This window comes from Neoarius graeffei, chromosome 27, assembly GCF_027579695.1.
Source record: "Neoarius graeffei isolate fNeoGra1 chromosome 27, fNeoGra1.pri, whole genome shotgun sequence".
In the NCBI taxonomy this organism is placed as follows: domain Eukaryota; kingdom Metazoa; phylum Chordata; class Actinopteri; order Siluriformes; family Ariidae; genus Neoarius; species Neoarius graeffei.
The window spans coordinates 29,508,977-29,525,134 of record NC_083595.1 but is presented as its reverse complement, the minus strand read 5'-3'; the positions used below and the strand labels follow the sequence as shown (position 1 = coordinate 29,525,134).

The 16,158-nt window shown below is 40.3% G+C and overlaps 1 protein-coding gene across 1 annotated transcript in view; it reads left to right on the top strand.

Moving 5' to 3' along the window:
* Positions 1-16,158, top strand: part of apba2b (amyloid beta (A4) precursor protein-binding, family A, member 2b) — a 359,367-nt gene that overhangs the window by 289,686 nt on the left and 53,523 nt on the right. The window contains exon 7 of the mRNA XM_060911219.1: positions 14,542-14,628. Within this exon, the coding sequence (XP_060767202.1) occupies positions 14,542-14,628 (87 nt within the window). The remainder of the gene's footprint in view (positions 1-14,541; positions 14,629-16,158) is intronic.

Below are 16,158 nucleotides of genomic sequence, written 5' to 3'. Positions count from 1 at the left end.
ACATTAAACTCCTGATCAGTAATGAGTTCATTAACCATTAGCGCTTTAGATGTAAGAGATCTAATATTTAATAGCCCCACCTTTAGATCAAAGGTGCTGGCAGCAGCTGTACAGTCAGTATGATCTAATTTTATATTGATTAGGCTACTGGAACAAACTCTTTTTGAAAATTTCTACCTTTTTGTTGAGCTTGGGGAACAGACACAGTCTCAATGTAGTGGACAAATGTAACAGCATTTGCTCATTTAGTAATTTTAATACATAATTTACTTTGATGAAATTATTCAGACACTCCAACGCCCCCCCTAAAAAAAATCGGATCTGCGCGATTCAGCCTTGAAAAAGGCGCATCCGCCGTTTGCATCCCTGTTTAAACTCATAGGTTAACCGAAACCGACTTTAACCGGTTAATGAGGCTCGGTGGTCAGTCAAGATTTTTTTTAGTTTTCGCCATCCCTACTATGGATTGGCCTTTCAAAGGCATATATGAGCCAAAAAGATAAAACATTGTCATAGACTAGGCCAGGGTAGTAGGGCTAGACATAGCCATTTTAAACGTTAGAGACTGTCTAGTTTCTAAGTATGCAGTTATCATTCAATCCGAAAATCAACTCAACAGATGTACTAGGAGTATTGAATTAGAAGATTACACCTACCTGATATGAAGTGTTCACTACAAATTCGGCTGGTAGAACTGGGGTTCCAGTTTTCCCTTCGCACAGCGGACACCCATTTTGCACGTCTCTCCTCGTCTGCAGGGAATCTATAAAATGACAGGCCCTCCTTTTGGCCCTGTCTGTTGGTACAACCAAATGCTGAACAAGATATAACCATTCTCGAAAGATCTACTCTCACACACTTGATAATTAGAACGGGTTCGTCTAAGTTCTATGTGCGATCTTGCCGTCCAAAATGGCGGATAACAAATATCACGTGACCTTGTGACGTCACGTGCACGCTCTCTATAGTGCAGCATGGTGGTGGCAGCATCATGCTGTGGGGATGTTTTTACATCTGCAGGGGCAGGAAAGCTGGTTAGGACTGAAGGAAAGATGGATGGCACTAAATACAGGACAATTCTGGAGGAAAACCTATTTGAGTTGGCCAGAGGTTTGAAACTGGGATGAAGGTTCACATTCCAGCAGGAAAATGACCCGAAACATACTGCTAAAGCTACACTGTAGTGGTTTATATGGCAACATTTAAATGTCTTGGAATGGCCTAGTCAAAGCCCAGACCTCAATCCAGTTGAGAATCTGTGGCATAACTTGAAGATTGCTGTACACCAACGCAACCCATCTAACTTGAAGGAGTTGGAGCAGTTTTGCCTTGAGGAATGGGCAAAAATCCCAGTGGCTAGATGTGCTAAGCTAACAGGGACATACCCCAAGAGACTTCCAGCTGTAATTGTAGCAAAGGGTGGCTCTACAAAGTACTGGCTTTGGGGGGGTGAATACCCTGATAGCAAATTTTGTTTGGCCCGCATCTGGCACACACCATTCTTAAAATCCAGCCCGGATGCGCATGCCGGATCTGGGTCAGCATAGGTACAGTATGCACAATGGCCCAAACCCAGGCCTCATCGTTTGACCCAGATGCGGCAGCCAGGTATGGACTGGATGCAAAACTCATCCGTGTCATATCTGGGCCCATGACAGATGCAAACCAGATTCCAGACCAAATGTTCCAGTTAAAGAAGGGGGCAAGTCAAGTCAAAGTCCCTCCCACACCAGGATCTGGTCTTCTCCTGTCCCAGTACTACCCAGCTCTTTGAGGTGTATGGGTGCAGTACTGATCTCCATTTCTCTAGCCCTCAGCCTATTATATAGCTAGGGTTACAGCGGGGACTAGTCCTCTGGTAACCATGAGAGTTTAACTCGCATCTGTATTGCAGCATGCCTCGCCAGATGGCAGTAGGTACCATGTTTATGACGGTCTTTGGTATGACCTGACTGCAAATAGAACTCACGATCTCCTGGTCGAGAGGTGGACACACTAACCACTAGGCCAACTTGCAGTTTAAAGAAGGAGGCGACCTATGTTTATTTATTGCTACAATAAACACTGTCTACATTGCAGATAAATTTTGAGGTATTATCATATAGGCCAATAGTATAGCCACACCATTACCATGATTACATGCTATAAAATGTGTGCATGCAATCAAGCTTAAACTTTCAAAAAATAAACAATACATATTATACATACCTTCAGTAAGGCGTAGATTTGGCCCGCATCTGGGATGCATTTGGGCTGTTGTGCATACCTAAGCTGTCCCAGATCTTGCATGTACATCCAGGCCGTATTTTAAGGATGGTCCATGCCAGATGTGGGCCAAACAAAGTTTGCTGTCAGGGTTAAGTGCAGTAATACCAATTGTTTTTAAGGTGTGGACCTCAGTCGGCACGAGTACGGAAAACTCGTGGATTTGCCTTACTGAAAACGGTGCTGGGCCAAATCCCCTTGCTATGGGGGTACCTATGCACACTCCAGATTTATCTTTTTTCATCTTATTGTTTGTCACAATAATTAAAAAAAAAAACTATTTGTACCTTTAAAGTGCTTGGCATGTTGTGTAAATCAAGTGGTGCTAATACTCCAAAAATCCATTTTAATTCCAGCTTGTAATGTGACAAAACAGGACAAACACCAAGAGGGATGAATACTTTTGCAAGACACTGTACAGTGTGAAATGGCAAACATATTATGTAGCCATGGCCTGAAGGTTAGAGAAGCAGGCTTGGGCCCAAAGGGTCACTGGTTTGATTCCTGGGACCAGCAGGAAAAATGTGAAGGGAGTTGAGTGAATGAGCAGCACTTTCCCCTCCCTCTGTATCATGGCTGAAGTCCCTTGAGCGAGATACTGAACCCCCAACTGCTGTGTAGCATAGCTGCCCACTGCTCTGGGTGTGGGTGTGTGCGCGCATGCGTGTGTTCACTGCTTCAGATGGGTTAAATGCAGGTTAATCTCAAGATGTACAATTGTACATCTCTAATTGTGCTAACTCCTGCAAATTGATGGTATGCACTACTTGAATATAAAAACATATTGACTATAAAACCAAATAACAGTAGGACTTTATATGTGCAATCAGATAAATTGTGTGCACAGTTAATAAGCATGTTGTAAGTGATTTACAAAGTGTAATTGTGTGAATGGTGTTTTCTGTTCATAAGGTAAATGTGAAAGTAAACCTCTTGGCCTTTGGAGGTGTGAACATGTGGTGAATATCTAGTATTTACTGCAACAATAATAAGTCATAATAAGATTGTTTTGAGACACTAATGCATGATTTTGGATAAACATTCTCATTACTCAGGCGGCACGGTGGTGTAGTAGTTAGCGCTGTCGCCTCACATCAAGAAGGTTCTGGGTTTGAGCCCAGTGGTCGACGAGGGCCTTTCTGTGTGGAGTTTGCATGTTCTCCCCGTGTTTACGTGGGTTTCCTCCGGGTGCTCCGGTTTCCCCCACAGTCCAAAGACATGCAGGTTAGGTTAACTGGTGACTCTAAATTGACCGTAGGTGTGAGTGTGAATGGTTGTTTGTCTCTGTCAGCCCTGCGATGATCTGGCGACTTGTCCAGGGTGTACCCCGCCTCTTATCCATAGTCAGCTGGGATTGGCTCCAGCTTGCCCGCGACCCTGCACAGGATAAGCGGTTACAGATAATGGATGGATGGATTCTTATTATTCAGGCTACGTAAATGCTTTATTTCTTAAGTAAATAATTTAGTGAAGTAAATAATTTGGATAAGTCTTTATCCAGAGGAAAATTGCTTGCGCAAATGTAACACCTGCTCAGCGGCTGTATTTGCGCACTCAGTTGCTGTTCAGGAAGAGGCTTTTAGGATTAGTACATCACACTGTGGGAGGAAAATGAATCGATTTGCATTGACCCAACCCTGTATTTTGCACTTTAGGGTAAAATTGCATATTCATTAAAGCAAACCCATAAAATGGACAAGACGTACTATTTTGCTCATATGAAAGACTTAATAACTAGTCCCTGATAATCCTGTACGAGGCTCAAAGGGGATGGCGCTTTTCTCTTTCATTAGTATTGTAGGAAGGAATTTAATCCTGGAGCTCTGTCTTGAAACCTTTTACTAATTCAAGCTTGTAACCTTTCCCTCTTTCCCAAAGATTGGCATTGCTTGTATTTTCTGTCATTTAATATGGTTGAGTCATATTTTTATGAGTTGAGATGAGATTTGTTTGTTTACACCCCAGGAGATGTTGTCTAATCAGTGTTTATGGGATTACTGGTGGCAGGGTGTAATCTCCTTCCTTCTCTGTGTGCTAGGACGAGAGCATTTTAGCTACCACGCTACATGCCAACTGTGAGTGCATTTGTGAATGCTTTATGATGCCCTACTGCTGAATCAAAGTGGGGTTTTTTTCCTGCAGAACTTTGTATTTGATGTAGAAAAGCATGGAAATTGAACGCCATTCCTGAAAATGAATATTTTCCCAGAATCAGTTTTAATTAAACAGGAGTTGCCAGATTGGCCAGCATACACCTGTGATTCCAGGGCTGTTTATCTTGCCAATGCAGTTTTAAGCTAGGGTCCGAATTAGCCCTTTGTGAGGAAACACACTCTGACAGATGGGAAGTTCATGTAGACCCAATAATGTGAAATTTGGCACCCAGAAATCAGGATGCTGGTTACATCTGTGTTGGTTCATGCATGTCATTCTTTCCTGTTCAGTTCAAAACAATGGAAAAAGCTTGATTTGGAATGAAGAACCGCTGACAAATATCCAGTTCATTACATTACTTTATTAGTTTTGAAGGCATTTGTCATTTAAAGAATTTCTTACATATATAGTAGATGTAGGGCGGCACGGTGGTGTAGTGGTTAGCGCTGTCGCCTCACAGCAAGAAGGTCCTGGGTTCGAGCCCCGTGGCCGGCGAGGGCCTTTCTGTGTGGAGTTTGCATGTTCTCCCCGTGTCCGCATGGGTTTCCTCCGGGTGCTCCGGTTTCCCCCACAGCCCAAAGACATGCAGGTTAGGTTAACTGGTGACTCTAAATTGACCGTAGGTGTGAGTGTGAATGGTTGTCTGTGTCTATGTGTCAGCCCTGTGATGACCTGGCGACTTGTCCAGGGTGTACCCCGCCTTTCGCCCGTAGTCAGCTGGGATAGGCTCCAGCTTGCCTGCGACCCTGTAGAAGGATAAAGCGGCTAGAGATAATGAGATGAGATGAGATATAGTAGATGTAGTGTGATCCACTTTCGCTCTTCCCCTGTTTTCTGGTCTCACCTGTTTGAGTTTAAGCAACTGTAAATAGGATGGGACAATAGAACCAGAGTTGTACATTAGATACCTGCCCATGTGTCCTGCGCATGCTCTGTCAACTACCTGATTCAGTGGGTTATTAACACAGTATAGGCAATGCTGATATGAACAGCACTGACAGGAATAATGTCAGCATCAGATTGAACAAACTATACCAACAACAGTGACTGTTTTTGAAATGATCGATATACAGTGTCTTGCAAAAGTATTCATCCCCCTTGGTGTTTTTCCTGTTTTGTTACATTACAAGCTGGAATTAAAATGGATTTTTGGAGGGTTAGCACCATTTGATTTACACAACATGCCTACAACTTTAAAGGTGCAAATTGTATTTTTATTGTGACACAAACAATAATTAACATGAAAAAAAACAGAAATCTGGAGTGTGCATAGGTATTCACCCCTTTTCGTTATGAAACCCCTAAATAAGAGCTGATCCAACCAATTCACTTCATAAGTTACATAATTAGTTGATTAAGATCCACCTGTGTGCAATCAGTGTCACATGATCTGTCACATGATGTCTGTATAAATCAACCTGTTCTGGAAGGACCCTGACTCTGCAACACTACTAAGCAAGCAACATGAAAACCAAGGAGCCTCCAAACAGGTCAGAGATAAAGTTGTGGAGAAGTATAGATCAGGGCTGGGTTATAAAATATATATATATATATATATATATATATATATATATATATATATATATATATATATATATATATATCCCACAGAGCACTATTAAATCCATTATAGCAAAATGGAGAGAATATGGCACCTGACGAGAAGGCCGTCCACCAAAACTCACAGACTGGGCAAGGAGGGCATTAATCAGAGATGCAACAAAGACACCAAAGATAACACTGAAAGAGCTGCAAAGATTCACAGCGGAGATGGGAGTATCTGTCCATAGGACCCGTACACTCCACAGAGCGGCGCTTTATGAAAGAGTGGCCATAAAAAGTTATTGCCTAAAAAAAAAAGAAAATGCATTTGGAGTTTGCCCAGTAGAATGTGGCAGACTCCCCAAACACATGAAGGAAGATTCTCTGGTCAAATGAGACTAAGATTGATCATTTTGGTCCTCAAGGGAAATGCCATGTGTGGTGCAAACCCATCATCCTGAGAACACCATTTCTACAGTGAAGCATGGTGGTGGTAGCATCATGCTGTGGGGGTATTTTTCATGTGCGGGGTCAGGAAAGCTGGTCAGGACTGAAGGAAAGATGGATGACACTAAATACAGGGCAATTCTGGAGGAAAACTTGAGTCGGCCAGAGGTTTGAGACTGGGATGAAGGTTCACGTTCCAGCAGGACAATGACCCTAAATATACTGCTAAAGCTACACTGGAGTGGTTTAAAGGGAAACATTTAAATGTCTTGGAATGGCCTAATCAAATCCCAGGCCTCAATCCAATTGAGAATCTGTGGCATAACTTGCAGACTGCTGTACACCAACGCAACCCATCTAACTTGAAGGAGTTGGAGCAGTTTTTCCTTGAGGAATGGGCAAAAATCCCAGTGGCTAGATGTGCTAGGCTAATAGAGACAGACCCCCAAGAGACTTCCAGCTGTAACTGCAGCAAAAGGTGGTTCTACAGAGTATTGACTTTGGGGGGTGAATACCTATGCACACTCCAGATTTCTGTTTTTTCATCGTAATTATTGTTTGTCATAATAAAACAATTATTTTCACCTTTAAAGTGGTAGGCATGTTGTGTAAATCAAATGGTGTCAACCCCCCCAAAATCCATTTTAATTCCAGGTTGTAATGTGACAAAACAAGACAAACACCAAGGAAGATGAATACTTTTGCAAGACACTGTATGACCTGTGACCTCTCCATGCCACACTACAGCAACGAGTATGCTTGTCAACATTATAACTTTACAGATCTACATAGAAACCTGATCAGGTTTGTTATAGATTGGCCTGCCACATAATGGATGTGTTTTTTTTTTTTTTTATTGCTCCAGATGCACAAAAGGTACAAAGTGAATAGTACCACTCATACAGCAGATGTGTGGAGCATGTTTGTGTTGTTAGACATGAAATATGAAGTAGAACCCTTTAAGATCATGGATGTGTGTCAGTACTGCAGAAGTAGCCTTATCATTGAGCGCGCACACATTCTCAGCTCCACAGGAGGCGGAGCTTTACGGCTGAAACTCTGAACTTGAATCTGCAAATCTGCCTCATCCATCAAAAGCTATTCCAAATGAAACCATGGCAATGCTTCACTGCCACTCCATCTCTCTCTCTCTCTCTCTCTCTCTCTCTCTCTCTCTCTCTCTCTCTCTCTCTCTCTCTCTCTCTCATATTTGGATGGACATTAATGTGGTCAGAACACCAGTATGCATGTGAGAGCTGAATCTACTTTCTATCAAGCTATGAAAATTTTTTGTGTGTCCATCAACGATATAGTCCGTCAATTACATGTCTGTTTTCAGAATTTTGGCCATTACAGTTTTCTGCTTTATTCACGGCCTCTCTCTACAAGCCTACTTTAGCTTCATATGAATTCAGATTAATTATTGTGTCCATTGTATGCCAGCCATGAAAACAAGATGTGCCTGCTTCAGGTCTTGAGTGTTCAGGATGCACAGACAAAGCTTCATGTTTTATTGAACTGGACCCTTCAGCTGATGTTGATGCAGTATTTATGCAGTGCTTATTGCCCACTCTTTCTCATTTCTCCAGACTCTGTGTCACATTTCCTCTCACTCACTCACTCACTCACTCACTCACTCACTCACTCACTCACTCACTCACTAACTAACTATCTCTCATACACACACACACACACACACACACACACACACACACACACACACACACACACACACAGTCTGTTTCTCTCAGGAGGTGTTTGTTTGTTTGTTTGTTTGTTTGTTTGTTTGTTTTGTATGGCACAGGCAGAGAGAAATATAGTAGAACTGAGAAAGTATCTTCTGAATGTAAAATAATCTCAGCAAACTTGGCCCTGTAGGTTGTTTAACTGTTTATTATACATCTAAATAAAAAGGGAGAATGGAGCTGCGCTTATCCAGAAGCCAGCCAGGGGTCTGCACTCTGAGGGAGTGGACATGAGAATGAGAGGCAGGTTCATGCCCTCCGTTAAATGGAGGGGGGTTGAAGGGGGAGAAATAGAGAGGGGGAGAAAGCTGAATGTTTCTGAGACGTGATGCGATTACTAAATGTGTATCCTTGTAAAAAGATCCTAACTTGGACTACTGCATGAAAATCAAGATTGCAGAGAAGCGAGGGTGTTTGTGAATAAGACTTGAGCTCCGATAAATATAGTTTAAGGAAGTCACCAAGGAACAGTCCAGGGGAAAAAAAAAAAGTAGTGGGGTTGATTATAGGCTGCTTTTATCATTGTTATTTCATTATCCGTAAACGCTTATCCTGTACAGGGTCGCAGGCAAGCTGGAGCCTATCCCAGCTGACTATGGGTGAGAGGCGGGGTACACCCTGGACAAATCGGCAGATTATCACAGGGCTGACACATAGAGACAAACAACCATTCACATTCACACCTACGGTCAGTTTAGAGCCTCCAATTAGCCTAACCTGCATGTCTTTGGACTGTGGGGGAAACCGGAGCACCCGGAGGAAACCCACACAGACATGGGGAGAACATGCAAACTCCGCACAGAAAGGCCCTCATCGGCCGCTGGGCTCAAACCCAGAACCTTCTTGCTGTGAGGCAACAGTGCTAACCACTACACCACCGTGTCACTATTATTATTATTATTATTATTATTATTATTATTATTAATATATTTTTTTAATCATTAAAACATGTTCTGGAATAGTATATATCTACAGGGTGTCCCAAAAAAATGTACTCACTCAATGCATTTATTGTAAATTAAAGAGTGAGTACATTTTTTTGGGACACCGTGTGTGTGTGTGTGTGTATTATTCCATGAAACTGAGTTGTGCATGAGCTGATAGCCGAGGAGGTGCGTAGCGCTGAGATGGCTATAGGCCATGTACGACTTGATTTTGTGGAATAAATGTTTTATTCTATCCACATTCACTGGATTTTGAGAAACAGAGCACTTTTATTTTTTGCAAATTCGATAAATAAAAACTTTATACAAAACGTCTGACAAAATCATTTCCACTTAGAATGTAAACAAACCAGTGAAATGACGGTAGCAATTTGTGAAAATGCGATAATAAAAATTCTTGAAAAATAAAAAGATACATTCTTACCATCAAATAATTTTATTCCATATTTTGTTGCTTTTTTGTATTTTTGAGGGGTTTTGTTTTCAAGGAGAGGTTTTATTTCATCCTTGGTTGGTTCAGCAACACGTTCCGCCATTTTGGGGTTTTTTCGACTCACGGTATATGATCTGATAGCCTAGTAGTAGAGTAGCCAATCAGAGCATGTGACTGCTCATATCCAGTGAATGTGGATAGAAATAAATAAATAAATTTGTACCCAACATTATGATTTTCAACATTTTTGTTTAGAACGTCACGATGCAGCAGGTTATTTCTTTCTATTTGTGAATGTCTTCTCCATTCAGGGCATAACTCTGTTCTTCTAATTGTCCTATTCGAAAAGTAGTAAATTCCACACTTATACGCTCAGTGCTTCAAACTAATTCACTTTTTGCACTAAAATTGAGACACTTGATTGCAGTCGGTTGCAGAATTCCTCAGACGGATGGAAACTTATCTTTTTGTTCAGAATGTTGAGATGTCGAGTACTCACTGAGACCATGTGCTATTCCTACTTCTCCCTCAGTCCACGCAATGGCTTCAATTGACTGAATAAGTATTTCCATTGTTTTCTTCATTCACTTTGTCTGAATTACCAATAAACAGAATGAAAAACACTGAGGCAAAGAGATGCAGTACAAACCTGCAGAATGCTGCATAACAAGTAACACATTAAAACGCTAGTTTTACGCTGGAATGCTCTGTAAACTCCCCTGTGACAGACTGCATCTGTGTGATCCAGACAACAAATGCAGCATGGTTTCTTTATCAAGCAAACACCATTTGTGTTGCATTTTAAGTGTGAATTCTGTGTAGTAAACAAGATATATATACTCAAGCTGCCTCATAACAGATGAGAGATGTTTCAACCCGATATGCATTCAGCATGCGTAATCCTTCTTATCTTTCCCAGCTCAAATCCAAATATGGAATATAGATCACCTTTTCCCACTCATGTTATGATGGTTACCAACCACATATTTGCATGCCAGGTGAATCAGTTTGTCTTTATGGGAGCAAAAGAGCTCCTCTTTCGTTTGGACAGAACATAGATGTGTCATGACTTGGATCTCATGGATCAATTATGCACACCTGATGTTTGGCTGTTTATGTTTACTTTCCTGTTTGTTCTAACATGCTTGTTTGTTTCCTTTGGCTTCCTGCCGCTTCCTTTGCCCCTCCCATATGCGACGACCCCTGCATCACCCCAACGCCGCACAGAGAGTTCAGAAGGCAGCCAAAATCAAGAAAAAGGCGGTGTGTAGTCAAGACCTTGCGCACTAAAAGCACACTAATCATTAAGCACTAAGAGAAAAGTTGATCACGTCTCTCTTCCTCTCCCTGCATGTCACATCAATCTTCCAGCACCATTTTCCATCTTTTTCACCCAGGATCAGTGTGGCATTCATTTGCTATCATCCGAGATGCAGAAAACATTGGAAACTAGAGAGAAAGCCTGTTAGTTTCACACTAATTCAGTTGTCATGGGTCCTCGTTGAGTTTCATGATATCAGACACACAAGCTGAAATGGCAGGAGGTTTCTCACCATGCAGGAGAACTGACGGCGGCTCGCAAACAGGATTTTAGTTGTGAAAATGTTTTCATATTGCAGAAATGATAATGATAGGTTTGGTTAAGACCAATTAAAACAGGCAAGAGGTGAGCGTTTATATATATATTTGAACAGAAAAGAGAAAGCTTTTCGACTTTTAAACTTTTTACCGAGTACTGTGAGTAAATTTTAAATGACCATGCACTAAAAAACTAACTATTCTACTACAAGTCAATTTTCCATTCAATTTGGGCACATATAATTAACTAAATTATGCGAGTGTTAAAATTTAATCTAAATCTAATCAGGTGTATTTAATTGGGTCTTGTGTGTTTTTATATTAAGCATTAGTAATGTTACTTTAAATTAATGTTACTTAGTTTTTATTTGCTTTCAGTAAAACTCATTTACAGATTTGCATAATGGTTATGAGGGTCGGGTTTTTTAGTGCATTATTAGAAATCCACTTGTTTTACAACTACACTGATTTAGGTTTGTACAAAATAGATGAGCTGCAGGGAGGCAAAGCTAGTGTGATATGAGAGCTTATTATGATGCTTCTAATGAATGTTTGTTAGATGATAATAAAATGTAATAATGGAGGATAATGCAGATTAATACCAAATGAGATTCGAGACTACTTTTGCTTGTCATTGTTCACTTAGTGATAATTTCAATAAATAAAGGGGAAGGGGTGTTGTAGGGTGTTGTAGTCAAGTCACTAAACCTCAAGTCCAGTCTCGAGTCCCCAGTGTTAAAGTCTGAGTCAAGTCCAAGTCGTTAAAAAAAAAAGTCAAGTCGAGTCCACTATTGATCCAAATCGAGTCCGAGAACAAGACTCCACCCGCACCGTTTGACGGAGGCTGTTTCAGTGCCATTAACATGAGTTTGTTCCTGAACATGACGTATGAACAGGTGAATGTGCTTCGCTTTATCAGGGAGTGTGAAGTATTCTGTCAGAGATGGTTGGGAGACAAATGTAAGTGCAGAAGGTGCGTTTATTAATACAAGTGAAGACGGTAAACAATCCAGAACGGCAGGCAAAATCGTAAAACAGTGAAACAGGCAATAGGTCGAGCGAAGCACAAACAGGCTATCGTAGACTCGGCAGAATCAAAGACGAGAAACAGGAAATCAGGGATCAAGAAACCAAACAAGGAAATAAGGCTCGGTAATGTGTCAGCAACACAACTCAATACTTCGCAAAGTAAGTGCATTTTCACAGGTTTTTATATCAGCACGCTGATTGTGCCTTAATCCTGTGCAGGTGCGAGTCGTTTACGGTGCGAGAGTCTGCTTGGCATGTGCGCTGTCCGAGAGTCTATCTGATGCACACACCAAGGTGCACAGGTGTGACACTTTTGCACGAAATTAATAAAAAAATTAATGTAGATATAAATATCTTATGCCAAATTATTATGGCATGTTACAAAAAATAAAGAAAAAATCAGAGTCCTTGTCTCCAATTTATGAGTCCAAATGCAGTTAATACATAAGTCCAAGTCATCAGTGCTCAAGTCGAAGTTGAGTCACGAGTCCTTAAAATTAGGGCACGAGTCAGACTCGAGTCTGAGTCCTGGACTCAAGTACTACAAGCCTGGCTAGCATGATACTGAACGAATCGAAGACGAGTTCAATATCATGCTAGCTGAATGGAATATATCTGATATACCACAAAAAAGCCAGCCATTATTATTATTATTATACATACACATTCCTTTCGGGTGTTCAACGCATGTTTCTCTTTCAAAATTCTCTCAAAATCATCCATATTTAATGAAGCAAACCTGGCAACCATGTTTGTTTACAAATTGTCACAGTCGCTCGCTAGTGCAGAAGTTTTACATCTCCAATGTGTCTCTTTTCCAGTTTTTCAATGTCCGTTGGTATGTTTTTCTCTTGTAAATATGCGTGAAGAATATCTAATGAAGTTTTGGTAGCCTTTTGGGTGTTCAGTGCATCTTTCTCTTTCCCGGCAAACAAAGAAATGCTTCTGTGCATGTGCAGCAGAAAACTTTCTCACTGAATATTCGCATCAGCTCTGACACGAGACGTCATGTTGTCTTGACAACCATACAATATCGTAAACCATATTGAACGCTCATTGTCCATTGGGTAGAGTGATGTAATACGTAGGATAAGTGATACGATGACAATATTGCATGCTATCGAACCAAATGAATGAAACCCGCTAGAAGGGAATAGAATACGTGTTTTGATTCCATCCGAAAACTGTCCTGTATGTAAAATAATCACCGATATTCATTGAGCCTGAGGTGGATCATTGTTTTAGTATAAATACACAAGTAATTATTATTATTATTATTATTATTATTATTTTTTTAAATTTAAAAAATCGGATTTAAAAAAATAATTTATTTCAAACTTCAAAAGCAGCAAGCAAATGTAATAAAGGTGCGGCACAGACTTGTATCACTTATCTATGCCGAGTCACATAAAATACTGTGTTTTGAAATCGATAAAATAAATCACAATTCCACCTTACCTTTGTATAGTTTTCGACCAAACTTCGTAGCATCTTTTAGTGCTTTTAGGAACAGCATTTTCTTTCATAATATGTAATTCTTCCTCACTTATGGTGACAAAACGATTGGCCACCATTTTGTGAATCACTTGGAAAGAGTCCAAATTTCTCGACCAATCAGCATGATTTCCTATAATCACCTCTGTATTTATACTAAATACTACTATACTATTCCAGTTGCCTCATCCAAGCCTAATCCAATTACAGCCATTGTATATGAGAGTGATTTTGATTGAAGGGAGTTCTGTGTCTTATGATTTAATGTAGTGGCACTTTGATCTTCTTATCACCAACCATTCACTGTGCCAGACCCCCCCACACACACCTTTTCCTTCTCTCTTCATCCTCCTGTATCGTACCAATCTTGCATATATCTGTCTATTTCTCTCTCGCATATCCATAGTCATTTCCTGCTTGGCTGCTTTTACATACATTAGCTGTTTCAGTTATTTGTTTATTTGTCTTGTTAAGCTCTTTATTCCCGAAGCATGCGTTCTGTGTTTATTAATGTAGGAAATAGCTGTCTGACTATGCTGTGTGTTCAGATGTATTCTATAATCTGTCACTGTTTCAAAATCCATCCAGAGAGGGTTTTTTTTTATGATTTTGAGTTATTACTAAGAAGCACTGCCATTTCATATTTTACACAAGCATTCTCCATTTCATTTCCTGTCTTATTTGGAATATTAATGGCTCAATTTACTTTGGCTCCACATATGTCCTGGTCCCTGGAAGCCCAGCCTGTGTTAGACCCTGATTTATGAATCAGGCATTTAAAATGCTTTCAATGGAAACCAAGAAGCATATTATCTCCAGGCCCCAGTGGTCTTTATAAGAGGTTCTGAGGGCTCCAGGGTGCCAGCTGGGAGCATTCCCTAATCTGTACTTTGTCTGTGTTTCTCTACAGAATTCCGAAGGGGACACACAGACGCTAACTGAGGTGGATCTCTTCATTTCCACCCAGAGGATCAAAGTCCTCAACGCTGACACACAGGTATGTGAAATCATGTGGTTTTTTTTTTAACTATTAAGTAGAAATCCTTCGTTATTAATACATGAGACGGATTCATTTATTGAAACGCCAGACATGTTGGAATTCAGCCATAACAGTTAATAAGTGCAGCTCAGAAACGCACTGTTCAGAGTAGATGGACAAGAACAAGAGATGCTTTTTAGATTTCGATTATTACAAATAACATTTAACAGTTATTTCACGAAATCGAGTTATACATGAGCTGATAGCCGACGAGGCGCGTGGCACCGAGTCGGCTATAAACCATGTACGACGAGATTGAGTGGAATAACTGTTTTATTCTATCCACATTCACTGGATTTTGAGAAACGGAGCATTTTTTCTTTGCAAATTTGATAGATAAAAACAGAAACGTCCGACAAAATCATTTCTGCTTAGAATGGAAACAAACCAGCGAAATGACAGGAGCAATTTGTGAAAAATGCAATAATAATAATTCTTGAAAGATAAAAAAAGAGATGTTCTTACCATGAAAGTTTCATTCCATATTTTGCTTCTTTTTTTTTGGGGGGGGGGGGTTGTTTTCGAGTAGAGTTTTTATTTCATCCTCAGTTGGTTCAGCAACACGTTCTGCCATTTTCTTCCTCTTCTTGAGGGTTTTTTGGTGGTTGGCAAACCAACTTAAAGGTGCATTACTGCTACTGACTGAGCTGGAGTGTGGAACAGGAGATATTGGGGGAGGGGGACATGACTATATTCTTTTAGCTATTTCTGTTTCTTCTAAATACTTGATAACAAAGTGATATATCTGACTTGATGTGCTCCGCCATTTTGTTTTTCTCTACTCATGGTATATGATCTGATAGCCTAGTAGTAGAGTAGCCAAACAGAGCACGCGGTTGCTCATATCCAGTGAATGTGGATAGAATAACAGATGATCTCTAATTGGGCTTCCTATTCCTCAGTATGTCCATTTTATTTTGTCTATTTCTTCTAGTTTGTCATATTGTATTAAATTACGATTACTCTTATTTATTTATTTTTGTAATACTCTTACACTTCTGAGCAAACTGCACACAAATATTCCAGTGTACATATTTATTCACAGCAGAGGTGGACAGTAACGAAGTACATTTTCTTGAGTACTATACTTAAGTAAATTTTTTGAATATCTGTACTTAAGTTTTTTTTTTTAAACTTATGAGTTTAACTTCACTACATTTGAAAGACAAATATTGTACTTTTTACTCCACTACATTTCTGTCAAGGTCCTCGTTACTATGAAGCAGCTTTGAAAGTGGATGTTTTTTCTTTTCTTTTCTAAAACACGATTGTTTTTTTCTGCAGGTGACACCGAGACAGCCAATCAGTAATCATTAGGGTCACGTCACATCCATAGACCATGTAAAATCAAGTTCAATTATTTCTCAACAGTGTTATTTGAAGACAATCAGTTGATGGCTGAATGAAAGGAGGTGGTTCTTCTGGGGAATGGACACACCCATGGCCGTACCTAGAACCCATGTTTCAGTTTTCTGAAAGGATTAAAGA